The sequence below is a fragment of the Lagopus leucura genome, unplaced genomic scaffold, assembly GCF_019238085.1.
Source record: "Lagopus leucura isolate 7727_CA_CO unplaced genomic scaffold, USGS_WTPT01 Super-Scaffold_100157, whole genome shotgun sequence".
Lineage (NCBI taxonomy): Eukaryota > Metazoa > Chordata > Aves > Galliformes > Phasianidae > Lagopus > Lagopus leucura.
In genome coordinates, this window is record NW_024962334.1 from 42,462,844 (window position 1) to 42,482,186 (window position 19,343).

The 19,343-nt window shown below is 40.6% G+C and overlaps 1 protein-coding gene across 1 annotated transcript in view; it reads left to right on the plus strand.

Moving 5' to 3' along the window:
- Window positions 1–1,531: 1,531 nt before the first annotated feature.
- LMBR1 (limb development membrane protein 1) overlaps window positions 1,532–19,343 on the plus strand; it is a 62,833-nt gene continuing 45,021 nt past the window's right edge. Inside the window, exons 1-4 of the mRNA XM_042888215.1 lie at window positions 1,532–1,657; window positions 13,921–13,993; window positions 15,932–15,971; window positions 18,225–18,364. Of these exons, the coding sequence (XP_042744149.1) occupies window positions 1,595–1,657; window positions 13,921–13,993; window positions 15,932–15,971; window positions 18,225–18,364 (316 nt within the window). The 5' untranslated portion in view covers window positions 1,532–1,594. The remainder of the gene's footprint in view (window positions 1,658–13,920; window positions 13,994–15,931; window positions 15,972–18,224; window positions 18,365–19,343) is intronic.

Genomic DNA, 19,343 nt, shown 5'->3' on the forward strand with positions numbered 1-19,343 from the left:
CTGAGCAATAACTTCTGCCCAACAAAGGAATTAAGCTATTTTTTTTCCTGCCTTTTCAGCAAATATAAATATGTTTCAAGTTTCTGATGATGCAGCTGCTAGAAATGGAAGAAAGAACTTTCCAGCCCATGATATGAAACAAATTACGTCCTGTATCTACTTGTTGGGTGAATTTCAAATTGAATATACAGCTGGAACTTCAACCACACTCCTTCTTCATCTTCATATCAGTATGTGTACTTCTTACCTGCTTACTGCAGGCCTAATCTCTGATTGTTCTCTCTAGTCTGGAGCAAGCCCTTCTCACATGCCAAAGTCTCATGCAAAAGTCATCTTGGCAGCTACAGATGCTTTCAGCACACAGCATCCCTAGAAAAAGAGATGACTGAAGATAACGGGGAATAGTTGAAAAAACACAGAAAAGTAATTACGTTAACTGTCAGATACAATCTATTGCTGTGGACTGAATAGCTTGAAGCAGGACAGCTTTTCCCAAGAACTGTGTCAAAAATGCTGCTCTCACTGCTCCTCCAGATCTATATTTAGTGGTCCTTTTGCACTCCTAAGGTCTCAGTAAGTACTGAGACACTCTCCCTGCACAGGCAGTGGACTTCAGAAGGACAGGTGGGATTTTTCTCACCTCTTACACTCACTTTGCGATTCTGCCTGCAAAATTCATGTGTCTTTGAAAGTGCGGAAATAACCAGGATGAAACTGCAGCTGTGCTGAAGAAAAGGCAGTTCTCTGTAAACTCAGAACTTCAAACAATGCATCAAACAGTCGAAGATGACTTTTCATAGAATCATAGACTGGCTTGAAAAGGACCACAATGCTCATCCAGTTTCAACCCCCTGCTGTGTGCAGGTCGCCAACCCGCAGACCAGGCTGCCCAGAGCCACATCCAGCCTGGCCTTGAATGCCAGCAGGGATGGGGCATCCACAGCCTCCTTGGGCAACCTGTGCCTCACCACCTCTGTGTGAAAAACTTCCTCCTAACATCTAAACCAAACCTCTCTTGTCTCAGTTTAAAACCATTCCCCCTTTTCTAACGATAAAGTTTAATAAAACACTTCGATATGTTCTTCTAAGCAAGAAAACGGGCCAGAGGCTAGGAGAGAAGCGTACACAGAACAACAGTTTCCACACCCACCACGTACGACAGCAAACAAGAAGTGAAGCCGCCCCGTCCCCGCCCAGCTCCCGCCTTCCTGCTAGGCAGACTCCCAGTCACAGCGCCCTCCTCCTGTCAATCAACGCGGAGCCCCGCCCCCCTTCCGCCCACTGGCTCCTCCCCTCCCTCGGGCGGTTCGGAGGTGCGGCCGCGGTGTGCGCGCTGTCGCTGCGTGGTGACGCAGCAGGAGGAGCTGAGGCGGCATTGCCCGCCCTTCCTCCTCCTCCTCCTCCTCTGCCTCCCATCGCACGCTGACAGAGCGGCGGAGCTGATCGTCGCTGGAGTCTCTCGATCGCCGGCCGGGCTCAGAGGGAGTAGCGGGCGCTGCCACCGGCCATGGTGGCCCGCCCGCCGCCGGGAGGACAGCAGCAGGCGCGGCGGCGGCGGCCGCCATTGCGAGCGGGGGCCGCGGGACTATGAAGGATGGAGGCGGACGAGGTGTCGATCCGCGAGCAGAACTTCCACAGCCAAGTGCGGGAGTACACGGTACGCGCCGTCACCCTCGGCCCTTCCCCCTCCCGACCCTTCCCGAGAGCCGCTTTCCTCGCAGCCGTGCTGCCCTCCGGCTCGGCCTCCTCCGTGCCCGGCCCTGCGCCGGGCTCCCCGCGGCATCGCGTTCTCTGTGTGCCTCCGGCAAGGCGGGGCAGCGCGATGTGTGAGCGTGGATGCGGCTGTGTGCGTACAGCTGTGTGTAGAGGTGTGCTTCTGAGCAGCCCGTGCGTGCTGTGCTGCGCAGCTCAGCCTTTAAGTGCAGCCTTGTGTCCGTGAGGGTACGTGTGGGTTCCGATGGCGCTGCTTGTGCTGCTCGCACCCTCCTCCGGTTGCAGGAACGCGCATCCTTCGCAAGCGCTGTATAACCTTCACAGTTGCTCACATCTCTCAGGTCCGTCTCTGGGTGAAGGAATACAGCCCATAGAGCAGCACCTGTGCTGTCCCATCTTCCTCAGCCCTGCACCTTACATGCAGATGGAGAGAGCTGTTGTGGTTTCCTCCCAGATTGCCTCATCATTATTTGCAGGGCTATTCAAAGCCCTTAGGGGTGTTCTGGTGGGGCTTATCTCTTGCTACACATAGGAGGCAGTGTTTTGGTTTGCCACATACCATCCTAACTCTGCTGGGTTAACTGCATTCTTTTTGCAGATACTGTTGTGTGAGTATTAGGAGATTTCTTGAATAAAAATATAATCTCATAATTTAGCTTTGAGTGTTTTTCAGCTGTATGAGGAAGCAGTCTTAAATGTCACTGTCAATTTTGCCATAGGCCTACGTAACTCAGTTATTTAATAAGAGACTTGACTGGATCCCTAGTATGATAATCTCTGTATCTTTAAAATCCATGTGTTAACACTAACTTTCTCGTGCTGTGGTATTACACTTTCAGAATACCTTTTTCTTGAGAGTGCAACTCAAGTTGGTATGAGGAGAGCTGTTGTTTTGGAGTGTTTTCTGGCTCTTCCTGTTTGTGTGAATGGATGTTAGGTATGTCAGGAAAGCCATGACCTGTGGAGGAGCACTGAGAGACTAATACTTCTTTGTAAGGAAGTATTTATGTCCTCTGTAATGAAAGCAGAAGTGTATACACAAATCTTGCAGCTCTTTTGGGTGCTAGAATAGTTTCCCAGTGTATGTTTTACCATTTGTGGTTTTTTTTTGTGTGTGCTGAATCTCATGCTTTTATCCCCAAAGTCTTGTTCTGACACCTTGTGTGCTATGTACAGTTTATGTACCTAGGGAACCAGTTAATTATTTTCATTAAATTATTGAAGTGTATTGAATTCTTAAAGAACTAACTAATGCATACTGCAGCTACTTCTCTGAAGCTTTGCAGCTCTTCTAAGAGCAACTAGTAATTCTTCCTATTGGTGTAGTCATGTAAGTATTCACAAGGGAAAGCAAGAATGCACAATTCAGAAGTGCAGTGCTGCTGCTTGTGAAGAAAAAATATTCTGCAAAAACTTCTTGTCCAGCTACAGTTTGATCTTTGGTTTGGTGAAAAGCCTTCTACATTATTGCTTAATCAGTGAGGACAGTAAGTTTTCACTTTTAAAAGACACACAGTGTTGTGTTCTTGCCCTTAATTTCTCTATGAAGGCTGCAGTTGTGTGCACCTTTCTTGTAGCACTTGCACAGCTGCAGAAGTATATTGCAAGAGTGCATGTTGTCCGGCCTCCTGTTGCTCGTTAGCTTACAGATAATGAAATACACAGAGTGTGTTGTTTACATGCACCATTATGCTTACAGCCTCTGCAATTAGTTCTGCTTTGGCTGGTCTTGAAGCTGCATGGTGAAAATCATGTTGTCAAACATGTAGATGAACATTTGTGTTGTGGATAATGGTGTGGGCCTTCACTGAAGGAGGGAATGTGTTCTGCTGTCTGACGTGCATGAGGCTTTTGTTCCAGCTGCAGGTGGAGTGGGATCACTGGGGTGGTAAATGAAAGGATTGAAGTTTTTGCAGTATTAAAGTGGAGGAAACCTGTATGTTGACAGAAACAGCTCGAGCTTATGGAATCTATTGATATCTTCCTGACTTTGCAGACCTTGTTCTGTGGCATGACCTTTACTGGAAGCCAAAATGATGCATTCAGGAGAGGAAGGAAATCAGGGCAAGTTTGACGTAGTTGAAAAGAAAACTCCTTTCTCTTCTGTTTTGTGAATTGTATTCATCCTCTTTGAATGGTTTTGGAGTTTTTAGATCGTGCTTCCTGAAGGACTCCTAAAGGCATGCAAACCTTTACTTCAGTGAAATGCTTCATTTCTCTTTCATCTGTGTTCAGAGCAAGCAAGCTTCTGAGTTCCCATGAAGTTTTGCTATGTAATGTAAAACAAAGGCTTGTTGCCCTTCAACTGGCAGTGTTTGACTTTTTTTTTTTTCTGTAGGTGCCACCTTCTGATAATTTCTCCATTGAAGGAGAAATGTATTTGATGTATGTTTATGGATCAAGCAAGTATAATTAAAGACTTTTCAAAAAATAAAATAAATCTTTAATCTGCTTTTGAGGTGACCTTCCCTGTGGTTTAACGTGTGATTAAATTTCGGTGCCTCCACCTCTGAGCCACTTGTTTGGTGTGTCGGGATGGTTTCTGGTTTTTCAGGAGTACCTGTCTGCACGAGAATAGCCTGCCTTGTTCTGTTGCTTCATGAGGATGATCCCTTCCTTACAAGAGGTCAGGTCTCTCATGTTTCAAGAATCGTGCCGAATCTGGGTTAATCTGCTGCTTGTAGGGCCTGTTGTTTGGAATGCTTAATGGAACAAACAACTGTCAGTCTTGTAGTTAGAATTCTATAAGGTAAATGTGGAGATTGATGACCCAGCGTTAGAAGCATGAGACATGACAGAACAATGGGTTTGCTCTAAGTCGGGTAAAGCCCTGCCCTCACAGAGCTGAACTCGTGCTCTGTTCTGGTTGCATCGTTCTGCAAATCAGCAGAGCATGGCAGCATGCCTTCTCTATTTGATCAGCATGCATGTGCAAGTATTGTAATACATAAATGCCAGGTAATGTGTGCTAGTCTACTGCTGTCTTTGTTGTACACTTAGTGTACCTTTCTTGATCCTTTGACTCATTTCTTGTTTGCTGAGTTCTTGCACATCTATGGAAGCTATGTAAGCTTTTGGGGTGTTGATTTTTCCTTGTGTCCTATTTTTACATCTGTTTATACAACGTAATTAAGATGTCCTGATTGCTGCTATAACTTTTCACAGCCAAACTTGAAGTAGTTAAGTGGGGGGGTTCAGTTTCTTTGTTCCTCTGGCTTTGAAAAATATTTGTTCCCATTTTGAGTTTTCTATTCTGCAATATTAGTTGGCTTTTGTTTTTTTTTTTAAAGTTTGCTAATTCTTGATAGCATTCTTCTGCTTAGAAAATTTTCAGTTTATAAAACCACACACATGCACTTGGTTATGAGGCTTCCTTGACAAAATCAGTGGTGTGCCTGTGCTTATGTATAGAGTGAGGGGAAAATGTGGAGGAAAATAACTAGGTGACTGTGGAGTCATTAGTTAAAAGCAAAATAGATTTGGAAATGATTAATTATACTAAATATGACATGGGGGGGGGAAGTCAGTCCTGGCAGAAGAAGTTTGAACACAAAAATGCTATTTTAATTCCTTCATGCAAGTATAAGCAAATATTGAAACAGCTTTGTTCTCTTGCTTTCTATTGACACTTTCTGTCCTCTTGTTGTGTTTCAGGGTAAAGAGGTGTTCAGGATTCTTCACTAGGATCTGGTGTGTGGCTGCTGCTGGTGTTTGTCCCATATGTGGCTGTCGGAAGAGCGATTCCCCGGAGTGCTGTGTGCCTGCTGGCAGCCTGCTCTTGTTTGTGACCAGTTCTGCTTCCTTCAGCTTCTGCTCTGGACAATAGCTGTGGTCCTTGCAGAGCGGTGTTTATGCCAGAAGTGATGATATTCTGGTTGTGGGCCAAGACGAATATGCTGACTAGCAGCACTGGTAATTTTTAAAAACAGCTTATTAAAAACAACTGATGTTTTTGTTTTTTGTAAAATGTCTTCTGGTTTGTTATACAGCCATATAGGGGGCAAATGCCAGCAGTAACTGCATTACACTAATTCATGTAGAAGAAGAACCTCAAAGTTTATGCAAGTTTATTTTATTCACGAATGTTTCTTCTTTTCTTTTATCCTTGCAGTGAATATTTGTGGAGTACATTATAAGTTAAACTGCTGCTTGCATCTCAAAGATGATTTTGCTTAGGTTTCTCAGTATTGCCCTTCTTCCAAAACATTCTTTGAGGGGGAGGTGGGGGGTGGGAAGAGAGAAGGGATTACTTGTGGCAGTGGCATGAGAAACAAGATAGAAGATTGCACATAATAACATAATTATATATATAAAATGCTCACAGCATCATATTATCTTAAAAGTACACTTTTACTGGTAAACATGTGTGCTGTTTTGTACTTGTGAAGCAGTGAGTCATCCTCTGGCTGCTGATACTGAAAATCAGTGGTGGTGGTGGATCCATTTGGAATCAATAGGTATCTCTAAACTTGGCTTGGATGAGCAGATAGAGATGTGCTTATTCTCAAAACAAGCAACTTCTGGACAGTTCTGCTTTTTCTGTTTATACAAAAGGAGCAAGGAAGATGGAAGTGTTAGACGTTATTGCAGTTCAAAAGAATTCCTTTAGAAAGCTGATATGTTTGTTTGTTGTAGTTGACCAAAAGGGAGGCCAGTTTCGTGGGAGGTGCAGAAGTCTCTTTAAGACTTTAGATGGACTTAAATTCAATATTAAAAAAAAAAAAAAAAAAAAATCTGTATTGGAAACATAGACTTGATAATGTCAAGGTGCAGGTAGGATTTGAGACGAAGTTAAGAAACAGTGGAAGAACTGACAGCAAACAAGCTCTGTTACTGATTATGACCACAGGTAAGTGTACCCAAAGTTGGGTTTTGTTTGGATAGCTGGTTGTGTTACACATGGACTGAATGAGATGGCAGGATGCATCTGAAAGAAAGGTGCGAATGTTTCAGGCTTTGCTGTGGTGTAGGGAGGATGCTGGAACTTGTAAGTCCCAGACCCTCTGAGAGAAGTGCCTCCAGGGTGAGCCAGGTGGTGGTGAAAGTACAGCTGTCAGAAGTGTGCTCCCAGTGAAGCTGTGGTAAGCAAGGGAGAGATTGGCTCTGGGTTAAAGAAAACTATTTGAACTATACTTTTAATGCAGTGTAAGTTTGCTAATTCTATTTAAAGGTTTCAAGTTATCTATTAATTCATGTATTTTTAATGTGTTTTCACCTTTCCTGTATTGTCTTGTTTTCATATTTGATTTGGTATATATCTTCGTTTTTGGAGGTTAGTGATGATCTTGTTGAGAAAACCTTAACTTCTGCAATGTCCCTGCAAGGCTGTAAATGTATACTTCTGTAAATGGCTAGAGGCACTGATTTCTTGGTAGTTAGTAGTGTGCAAGCATTTGCATGATGTGTAAGGTGGGAACGGGAGAGACTTTAAACATCATGATTATAGTTTGCTTTTGTGGATATAGCAATTAGCAGCTTTGGATGATGCATCACTATAAAAGCAAAGCATGTGACTAGGTAGAGATGATTTGGTACTGCTGCAGCTGACTTGTTGGTTGTTCACATGACAAGAGGTGACTCCTATGTTCAGCTTTGATCCATCTCCACCTGTGCTTCCCTACTCTTAATTCCTGCCATTCTGCCCAGGTGTAAACAAAAACACTTGCCAAGTGGAACAGTAGGAGGAAGGTTTTCAGTGGCTGTGTGGCATTTTAATGCACATTCAGACACGATAGCAGCAGCAGGATGGATGTGTAGTGCTGTGTTGTTTTATATTACGAAAATTGAAACTCAGTAGTGTAACAGAATCACAGAAACACCAAGGCTGGAAAAGACCTACAAGATCATCCAGTCCAACCATCCACTTATCACCCACAGATCTCACTAAACCATATCCCCCAACACAACGTCCAAATATTCCTTGAACACCTCCAGGGTCAGTGACTCCACCCCTCCCTGGGCAGCCCATTCCACTGCCTGACCACTCTTTCAGAAAAGTAATACTTCCTAACATCCAGCCTAAATCTCTCCTGGCACAGCTTGAAGCCATTCCCTCTGGTCCTATCACTGTTTACACGAGAGAAGAGGCCGACCCCCAGCTCACTACAACTTCCCTTCAGGTAGTTATAGAGAGCAGTGAGGTCTCCCCGGAGCCTCCTCTTCTCCAGACTGAACATTCCCAGCTCCTTCAGCAGCTCCTCATAAGGCCTGTGCTCCAGACCCCTCACCAGCTTTGCCCTTCTTTGAACTCGCTCCAGGGCCTCAGTGTCTTTCTTGCAGTGAGGGGCCCAAAACTGGGCGCAGTACTCGACCAGAGCTGAGTACACAGGGAGAATCACTTCCCTGTTCCTGCTGGCAACACCATTCCTGATGTTTTCAGCCAAGCATCAATCAATATCCCCAGGTCCATTTCCTCTACACAGTCTTCCAGCCATTTTGCCCCAAGCCTGTAGTGTTGCCTGGGGTTGTTGTGGCCAAAGTGCAGGACCCAGCATTTGGTCTTGTTGATCCTCATCCCATTGCTTCAGCCCAGCTCTCCAGCCTGTCCAGGTCCCTCTGTAGGGCCTCGCTACCCTCAGGCAGATTGACAGTTCCAGCCAATTTGGTGTCATCTGCAAACTTACTGAGGGTGCACTCAGTGCCCTCATCCAGGTCATCAATAAAGATATTGAAGAGTATTGAATTAATGCTACTACTTTAGGTAACAGTTGGTCAAGCAAAACCGCCATCAGTTCAGTTTTCAACTCTTAAGCATGTTCTTAAATGTGTTTTGCAGGGTGGTGTTGCATGGTGTATTCTGCCTTCTCTTTCTTTCTGTGCCATTTTTTCTATTTAGGGAAAAGGATATGTTGTCATGTAACAGCAGGAAGTGAAGGTACTCTCTGTTATGTCCATAGCCTTTTTCTTGTGTATGCTTCATCTAGAAATGCTGATGGATGAGTAATAACAGTGGCTTTTCCATCTGACATAGTTGCTGCTTTGAAGTTATTTTCTTTTCCTTTCTTTATTCCATATTTCCTTTTTCATTTCACTTGAGCACAGTACAACACTGTCTTCTGTATTTTGTTTCTCCAGGTTTACTTTGCCTACTCTAAGTACTGGTATGCAGTTAAGTGAGAAGAAGTGATCCGTTTGGTCCGTTTGGATGCTTTTCTAGTGAGAAAGTTACATATGTGTTAAATCAAGAAAATGTACTAAAGACTGTAAGCTCTTTTTAAATTAGAGTTTTGTGGTGGTTCCTTACTGTTAAAGCACTGTGTTCTGTAAGATACCCAGTTTTTTCATAGCAAAAGGGCATCACTGGCTAGAGTTGGAGTAGTTAACAAAAGAGTATGATGGTTTTCAATCCATGGCATGAACTTTGGCTCCAAAGTTGTAGAGGTCATCAGCATGGACAAATTGATGTCAGCTGATCTTTATAAATATTGGGATATGTACAAGGTAATTTGAGCTACTTCAGACTTTTGTTACTTGTGTTTAATATTAGACTGCAGTGCCAGCCCCTCAGATGCACGTAGCAACAAGCTGAAAAGCATGCAGTTCATCTCCAGCTTCATCCTCACAGGAACTGAGCTGTCTGGTACAGATCCAGAAGTACGATTTTCTGTGGAAGAGCTGGATATAAGACAACAAAGTGCAGTGCATCTCCAGAAGTGGTTTCTCTTGGTGTGTCCAGTGTCTAACCTCAGCAGGAGCAGAGAACTTTGTTTCCTAAATGAATGTGAAAGACCTCCAGGAAAGGATGGGTTTGTTTGATTGTTGAGCCAGATGGTTTTTTCTTTTTCTTCTATGCAGAGAAACACAAATGAATTACTTACTGCCAGTTAAAAGGAAGACCCTAGACGTGGCACCACATCCATGTGTTTTGTTTTCAGTTGCTGGGTGGTGTTTAGAAGAAAAAGAAAACAAACAACACAAATCATTTTGCATAACTGTTGGGCTCTGACAGTAAAAATTCTTACATTCTTGTTGGTTTCCTTTGCATTTGGGTACACCTGGTCAATCAAAGATTGTGTGCTTCCTTTGTAATGTGAGAACATGCCATGGTTAGCTTTGACATAGCTTCCTAGGAGCAGCCTAACTACAGCAGCACGATGACTGCTTTCTGCTTCTGTAAAATTAAAATAAATTTAAGGAACTGAAAAATCTTAAAGTCATAAGTTTTTAATTAATGCCATTGGTGTCAGGAATCCTCATTAATCACAGCGATGTACATTCTGTCTTCACTTTCCCTTTGCATCTGGACGCGCTTAATTTGAGCTCCAGTGACAAAACTTTGCAGAAGATTTTAGGTTATGAGCAATACAACTTGTCCCAGATTCACTGCATTTGCAGCATCCTCACCATTTGTCAGATCTTCTTGCAGAGATGAATGATGGCATAGAACACTGTTTCTTGATGGAAAACATGGCTTGCAGCATGACTTAGATTTAATAGCACGTTGTGGTGTTAGCTTATATATATTACTGTCATATATAATACTTTTCTGAAGGAAAGTTTTTTTTTTTTTTTTAAGAATATGGGTTCTTCCTTCACTAAAGATACCAATGTACTTTTGTGCATGGTGTGCTTTTTAGAATGGTGTTCTATTTCAGTATGGCTACCTGGATGCTTCTTAAGAGCTTTGATTAGAAGTAGAAGTTATATGTGGAGTTGCCCTATTTTTAGCTTTTTTTTAAAGGGGGGGAAAGAAAGAGTTGCTAAGAATTATTTTTTGAAGATGCATGACTGTTGTTAGATTGTTTCCTCTGCATATGGTAAGGGCTATATCCAGAGAATACATATAAATATGCTTCTTAAACTGAGTAGGTACGCCTTTGTAGTGGAGCTTTGAAGTGAATAAGGAGCTGGTAGTGTCTGTGACAACAGATGTCACATTAGGAAAAATATGCTATTCACTTTCCTCAGGTCTCTGCATGAAGAGCATTCATGCTCAGCTTTGACCACGAAGAGAACTCTTGCTGTTGGGATGCACTCGTTTCTTTAGGAGATCTGGTAAACACGCTGCATCGGTGGAACACAGCGCACAAAGGACCTGGCTACCCTGAAACAGAGGCAGTAGAGATTAAGGTGTAGTTTCTAAAAGGGATAAAAAAGAGGTGGTGATGCCCTTGAGCCCTGAAAACAAGTTTCTATCCTGTGCTGAGAGCTGCTCAGCAGATGGGGAGAACAGCAGGGATGAATTTGGTGATTGGAGGATAACTCAATTGCTAACGTTTTTTGGTGAACAGATTGAAGTATTTTGAGTGCAGAAGGGATGGCGTAGTGCTGCTGGTAGCCATGCCAGGCAGCCATGAGCCTACCTGGAGCACTGCATGCCAGCTCACTCATTTGTAATTAAGAAACATGGACGGAAACTAGAACAAGTATGAGCAAGTACTCTTTTTTTTTTTTTTTTTTTTTTTTTTTTTTTGCTGCTGTCCAAAAATACCTTGAAACAAAGAGCAGTGTGAGGAGTAAGAGCCCAGGATTGCAGCATGACAGGACAGTGGAGTCTATTCTTTGACTTTCATGGACAAACACATTCCTCTTTCTCATCCTAAAGGAGTTCTACTCTAAAAATAGTTAGGATGCTGGCTTTTGCTGCTCCCTTTGGAAAGCTGGTTGTAAACAGCTCCGTGGGTTCCACTGGTTATAAATTGAGACTGGAGACACATTTCTGAGTTTCCTTGACTTCTTTTGAACAGTGCATAGCTTTAACTTGTGAATACCCTTACTTGTTAAGAACCTGAAGCTTCTACTGATGAGAATTTGCTGCTTTCTTTATTTTAAAAATTTGATGTATTTTCAATAATAAACACCTCACCAAATATTTACAATGGCAACATTTTTTCTTCATTCTGACAGAAGTAGAAGGGTAATTACACCAAGATATATAGTTACACATTACTGCTGAGTTGTTAAGTAGCTGTCATCTAAGACCACAAATGCAGTGTTTGACAGTTCATGTTACTGGGCAGCTTTCTCCTGCTGTGCCTTGCAAATAGGTCGGTTATCTCACGGCTGTCTTCTAAGTACAGACCCACATTTTCACTGTAACCTTGCAATCACAGCTAGAGTAAAGGGCATCTATTTTATTTGAGATTGCAGTCATAGTTGTGTTGTTTTTTTTTTTTTTTTTTTTTTTTTTTTTTTTTTTTTTTTTAAATAAAAGAGGGCTTAACAGTATTCTAGACAGAAACAAAGTTATTTGGGTCTTGTGGATTCTTTTCAGAATAATTCTACTTGACCCCGTGTATGTCATACCTAATTTTCCAAGGTGGATGCCTAAAATTAGATGCCTCTGTCTGCAGGCTTGGTCTAGTTTCAAAGGAACTGGAAACTTAGAGAAGGACTCTTTTCAGCCCTGGCACTGCGTCATCTCTTACTGACAGGATGGGCTGTGTTGAAGTGCTCTGAAAACCCGAGGTGCTTCTCAAGGTTTTTGCCCTTTCCAATTCAGAAGTATACCAGCATATTATTACTTCTTTTTATTAAACCACTTTCCGTTACTGAAGTTGCTGTCTTTGAAGCAGTCTCTGGGAAGCTGGGGCAGTGAGCTCTATTTGGATGAAATAGTTGAATTCAAAGACATAGTTATGAAATCTGATTTTTAGCATCAGTATTTTGGACGTCACCACTGTGTATTATCAGTTCAAAATGAGCTCAGTTGTCACTTCAGACCTATGGCATGGTACTGTTGCTGGGGAGAGCATGTAGGGAAACTACAGCCATGCTCGGACTCTTGGCTGTGCTTTGATTCTTATCTGTCTGGCTGCTTGAGAGAAATCACACCACTAGTTTACTTTTATTTGTATTTTTTAATAAGTCCTCCTTTCCTGATAAGGAGTTGGAACTTGATGATATTCAAGGTCCTTTCCAAGCCAAGCTGTGCTATGATTATAGGCAACGGATCTTTAAAGAACCAATTAAAGAAGTAGTTTAGGTGCTGCCTCGTGAAGCAATTTTGCAATTTCAGATCAAAGTGAAGATTAAAACTCAGTTTGGAGCAAAATGTATCAGTGTTCTAATGTCATGATTTGCAGATACAGGCAGAACTGACTGAGAAGCCTATGCAGGCAATAGGGTGAACTCTCTGTGTTCATAAAACCTCTTAAAACAATTTGGGCTTATTCAGTTAACTGCTGTGTTCTGAGACCTTGGTGACTGCTGGTATTGTGCACCAACAAAAGGAAATAGAAAAATAGTCTTAATCATTAGGGCATGCTGGTATGCAGCACCTTACTGTTATTGTTCAAGTACTAAAGAAGATTAAGGGTCACATCATCACAGAGACATGCTTTACTGTCTTCTGACTGACTCATGTTTTTAATAGGCATCAGTGAACTAGATTAAGGAAGCAATGCTGAGCTGCTGAAGTCTCCTTCAAGAGACTTGATTCTTTTAGTTACCCCCTAAGATGTGGAGGATTAAAATTGTCTTATCATTCAATTCCTTCCCTCTCAAATTTCTGAAGTATTTGTAGCTGTTTTGGCCTTGTCTAATTGTGTTGAAGTTCTGGTGCCAAATCTTAGAGACTTAAAGTCACCCCAGGCTGCAGGTATGTCTGACCTAAATGAGCTGTCTGACTTGTGAGGAGAGGAGCTCTGCCCTTGGCTTCAGTGACTGTGGAGGAGACTGTGTTTGACTGGCTCACACATGGATGTCCACTGTGCAGTCTTACTGGTGTATATTATTGCCTAGAATTGGCTGGGCTCAAGATGTGATGGAAACAGCAAACAGCTGCTTTTTTCTTTATGTATGTTGATAGCTTATTCTGTTACAGATCTTCAAAAGCCCATTGTACAATTACCCCTATGTTAAATGTGTTACTGCTCTTTATATTGTCATAACTTAGATGGATTCAAACTTAAACAAAAAAAGAAAACCTACAAACTGCAACAAAAGAAAAACCCCAAACACACACAAAACAAACAAACATAAGATACTGCTGCTGGTAGGGCTTTTTTTTTGTTTCCATTTTAAGGCAAAACCTGATGGACTTGTGGTGGATTACTATAGTAGTACTATTACTTTGAGTTGTTCTCACTGGTTTAACTTTCTATTAATAAGATGGAACCCATAAAACCAGTGCTAAATTTTATGATAGTGGTACCAGTGCTTCTGTTGATCTGCATTGAACTTTAAATTATCAATACTGTATTTTCTTATTTTTTATTATACCCAGACATTTTTCACAATTTAAAAAATACAACTTTTTTATTCCAGATCTGTTTTCTCCTATTTGCTGTTCTCTACATAGTGTCCTACTTCATAATCACAAGATACAAAAGAAAAGCAGGTAAGCGTGAAGTTGTTAATATCTTCAACGTTTGTTTTATTTTTTGAGTGAGTAGGTGATTCCTTTCCTCTCTGCTTCCACGAGAACAGCAGAAGAATCTGCCTGGATCTCTGATGAAATGTGTTTCTCTGACTGCTGTATCATGTCATCCTGTGCTGATCTGTTGGTATATGTTGCTGTCTTACCCTTTGTCTGCTCCCTTTGTCTCCAAGCCATGAGTTCTCCATCCCTTCTGTTGTGCCACCTCTAGCACTTCTTGGAGCCTTCAGTGTGCATTAAAGGCAACAGATCTTTAAAGAACCAGTTAAAGAAGTAGTTTAAATGCTGCCTCATGGAGCAATTTTGCAATTTCAGATCAAAGTGGAGATTAAAACTCAGTTTGGAGTGAAGGGTGGAAACACATTGAAGTGTCTGTAAAGATCAGTGTGTGCCACAGCTGGTCCTTCGTGATTGAGTGAGAATATGTGGCTGGGGGGAGGAGGTGAGGGTGGCCACAACCTGTTCCATTATGGCACTGTGGCAGCCCGGATTTTAACTGTTTTGAAACAGAAGAAAGGGGAGAATTTCAAGTGGGAAATTCTGCCTCTATTGCCTTCAGATCTTGTTCTCCTTTCACGTAATCTTTACTAAAATCAATGTCTTTTAGTGTCAAAATCAACTTCAGAACTCTAGCTGGTAAATGAAAAGGTTGCCAGTACTACTGAAGGGAAGTAGTAGATTTAGTGTAATGATTTTGCTTTGTTCAGGTGTAGTTGTTTTGGTGTTCTTCCTTAATCTGTTCTTTATGACCTCCTCACTGAATTCTTATTCCTTGAGATAATAATTTTTTCCCTTACTTTTGAAACGCTGTATGTCTGAAACTAATCTGTAATCTGTAGGGACCCCTGTCATTTTCTTCTATCTCTGCTAGAGGCAAATACCATACAAGTATATACAGCAGCAGAATGTTTGACTTTCGATGGCTTATTTAGGACTTGATGCACAGTCAATCATGCTGGAAAAACATTTGATTGCTACAAGATGTTGATGCTTCAAATTTGGGTAGAAACTGATTGTTGGACCTGTAAGAATAAAGTTTATTTCATAGATGGACTTGTATACAAGATAAAAAGTAAAATATTAAATAAATTTAGTGGTTTTTTTTTTTAAATGATGTATGCTCTTTAAACATAGTGAATAGTTAAACAAGTGAATAAAATGTAATGACTTGTTATCCTGGTATGTATCCTGGTGTGTTACAAATCTGCTGCTATTTGGAGGTGTGTAGAAGAAAGGGGAGAAAGAATTGTTATGACAAACTGTTGGCTGCAAGGACGCTTTTTCCTTTTTTGGCGGTTGATCTCATCAGCTAGTGAGAAGAAATGGTTGCAGCTGTCATTACTTTTTGGAAGTTTTGTGACTGTTCACACAGACAAGTTTCATTTGCTTGCTGGACTCTTACCGATAAGTTTGTAGAGTTAGCACTCCTGGAGTTTTTTTGGAAAAGTTGCTGTTTGTACAACTCTTCTAGCCAAAGTAATTCATAAGAAATCTGCACTTGATCTCTGAAAATGCCGTAAGATTCCCATCAAAACAGCTTCAGATTCTGCTCAAAGAAATGGAAGCAAAACTCCTGTTCTTATGAAATTATTCTAGTACTTGTGTTGGTGACTACACATTTAGTTTGAGTGTCCATGACTTAAGCTTGAAACACCTGGTTTGTTTCTTCTTAAGTTGAAAAATATTTTTTGAGTAACCTCATGGAAAACCTCAGACTTTAAAGGAAAAAACTCACTCTAAGATGGTATCGAATGCATAAATAACACCAAGAGGTACAGAAAAGGGTATAAAGAACAGAGGAAGGGTGTAAGTGATTGACCTTCTTTTATTTCAAAAAAATTGGAATGTACAACAACAGATTTTCCTTTGCTGGCTCCAATTTATTTTTTTATTTTTCAGATGAGCAAGAGGATGAAGATGCCATAGTTAACAGAATATCGTATGTATAGCTCTCTTTTTAAGACTTTTTTTACCTGAATATATGATAGGAATTGTGTATGCTTCCAAATCAAGTAAAAATCTATTTGAAATGTGATGACAAATAAAGGGTGCTTTCATGGGGCAGAGGAAAAATATTTAATTATGTGGCAACTTGCATTCTGAAAGGTGTAATGACAGAAGGCAGTTTGGTGTAGGGCTTCTTTCACCTGTGCCCTTCCTGGTAAGCACTGTGTTGGTCAGAAGGTTGCACGAGGACCTGATGCTAGAGGTACAGTACAGTGCAAGGGTTGCATCTAAGTTAAGGTGTCTAAAGTGTAGATGTCTATATATGAAGTATGTCCCACTGTTCTACTCAATGGCAATCTTGTCAAGGGGAGCAGTGGGTTCTGGGGAGCGACTTCACTCACAATGAAGCAGACATCTGCATTTGATCATCTGAAGAGTGCTTATAAAAGAGTAATGAATGGAAGTGAAACTCTTGCCAGGCCTGCTGGTCTGCCAGAGACTGTCCTCTTCCTGTTCTTTTTAATAAAGCTAGATATTAATCTCTCCTATTTAGATATATCTGAAGATTTAAAGAACATCTGTGAGCTGTTGCTGCCCTCTCAGTTTTGTAATTTGCAATACTCTGTGGGTTTGCTACTGACTTATTATAATGCTCTTAGCTATTCTGTGGTGGTACTGTCATCTTGTTGGAAGGAGAGCTTCATTGCATGTTTTATTGATTTGTCTTGTACTCTGGGAAAGTGCCGAGTACATTTGCAAGCTGTTCACTTTTGGTTGTGCACTTGTGGCAAGCTTGAAAGGCGCACAAAGATGAAACAAATCTCAGACATGCCCTGCCCACTGATGTCTGATATTTTTCTATGAATTAAAAATTCTCGTTTGCCACAAGGCCTTCAGATCAAGAGAGGTAAAAACTACCTACTTTTCTAGTGTAGGAAGCTCTCAGCTGTAATTTAGAGAAAAGGTTCTCTCTTCTGCTTTAAAACTGCAGTGAATTAAAATCTCTTCTAGATTGAATGATTTTTGTGACAGCAGTGATCTTAGCCACACTGAATTTTTCAGCATCCAAAGAGTGAAATTTGTCTGGTAGCTGTTATGTTCCTGCATCTTCTTTCCTAGGTTAGCTTATAAACATAACAAATATCAATTCTAAATACTCTGTACTTTATAAGACTGCTGTGTAAGTCAGGACAGCATTAGCACTTCAGTATAATAACTTTTCATAGAAAGTGGTGGGAATGTTATTTTTCAGAAGGCAATGACTGTCAATCATGCAGATAGGTATTTGTTTTCCCAGCACAGTTTTCAGGACTTAACAGGTGAGTGGGGGAGAAAACAGTCAAACTGCAGTAGCATCTTAGAATATAGTGTGCTAGGTTTTACAATTCTGGCTTAGAATAATTCAGTATCCTTAAGGAAAAGAAAAGTAGTTCAAACCAACAACAAAAGCATATAGCAGTACCTTCTTCTGAAATGAAATTCTTCTGCAAATTAAGTACTGTGGAGTGAATAATAGATTTGCAGAGACTATTGTGGAAAAGTAACATTTCTGTAAGTAGCTTATTGACTTTCCTGTTATAAACTCAGATAATTCCCAATTTCTTTGTTATGCAGCTTTGTTCTGTCAGTGGATTTGTTCTGTGAGAATGTTTTTGCCTTTTTTTCTGAAGAGCACAGTTCTTTCCAATGCCACAAGATGGCATTTCATTTGAATTGCATTTGATCTGAAAGGAATAAGATTGAATACTTTACCTAATCCTAATGATGCCTCTGTATTGACTTCGCAGTTACCAAAAAGCCCCAAGCTGTGACATGATGTTCAAATATCTAATTTGTGAAAAAAGCAGCAATTATTTGTTTGATGTTAATATATTTGTGTAATTGTACCCATTTTGTAGACAATAAAAAGCTGCTCTGCTTTTGAAAAAGTATAGTAAGAATTTAGGAGGAAATTAAAAGGAATTATCAAAAGAAACTTCATGAATTTCAGCAATTTACCTTGTAATTTTGAATGCATACAATTCCAAAGAGGATTACTAGTTAGTTACTAGCAATTAGTTACTAGTAATTATTTCAATATATTCTGTAAACTACTTGGTATTAGAATTTGCTTTTTTGATGTGAAATATTGTGGAAATCACAGGATTGCCTTCAGATACCAATTAATAGGTAGCTAACTACTTTGTTTAACCCTGTTCAGAGCATGTTGATGTTGGTAACAGTGGTACATTTCTTTAAATTTCAGGCTGTTCTTGAGCACCTTCACTCTAGCAGTTTCAGCTGGTGCAGTCCTGCTTCTGCCTTTCTCAATAATCAGCAATGAGATCCTGCTTTCTTTTCCACAAAACTACTATATTCAGTGGTTAAATGGCTCACTAATTCATGGTTAGTACTCAGCATAATGTAATTAAAATGGATATCTTCATTATTTTTAAACTAATAACACTATTTTCATTTGAGATGTTAGATGAATTGTTGATATTTTCCTGGTTAGTTGGGTTTGCTGCTGGATTGTGCATCATAAAAATCTGTTTTCATTGTTCTGTTGTTTAATCCCTTCAAGCCTAAGTAATTCTTTAATAAACCAAATTGAATACGATTGTAAATTAGACTTACCTGAGCCTAAGTAACTTGAAAACATTCTGTTAAACTTCCTGGTGTGTAAATGGAAATTTCATAAGCCTGTTGATGATAACTTTGTATATAAAGTGCATATTTCATTTGAAGAAACATGCTAGCTGTGAGCAGTTATGATTAGATAGTTAAATTCAACTCTTAATTGTAAGCAAGGAAAATCAGAATGTAAATGCATCAAGTTTAATAAAGAGGCATGATAAAAATGCAACTTGTTTTCATTGAAACAGTTCAAGAAGAGTGTAATTTCTGGAAGCATACTTGCAGGGATGATGCCTTGAGCTTTGTATTCTTTCCAATACTGATGAATGTGCTTGAGTGTAAGAAAATGTATGTAATGAATACTAACTAATTTGAAAACTTTTTGCACACCTCTACGTGTCTAGGGAAATAGCTAGTGGGAACATGATGTTCTTCAATGCAATTGGTAGGAGGAAGGAGATAATGTGTTATTTCAGAGAGTATTAATTTATTTCAGAGGTAATTAATTTGAAATCATAAAATCATGGAATCATCAAGGTTGGAAAAGACCCACAGGAACACCCAGTCCAACCATCCACTCATCACCAATAGTTCTCACTAAGCCATGTTCCTCACCACAATGTCCAAATGTTCCTTGAACACCTCCAGGGTTGGTGACTCCACCACCTCCCTGGGCAGCCCATTCCACTGCCTAATGAATGAAGTTAAGATGGTAATTGGGCTCTGCATGAAATCTCATTTTTTGTTT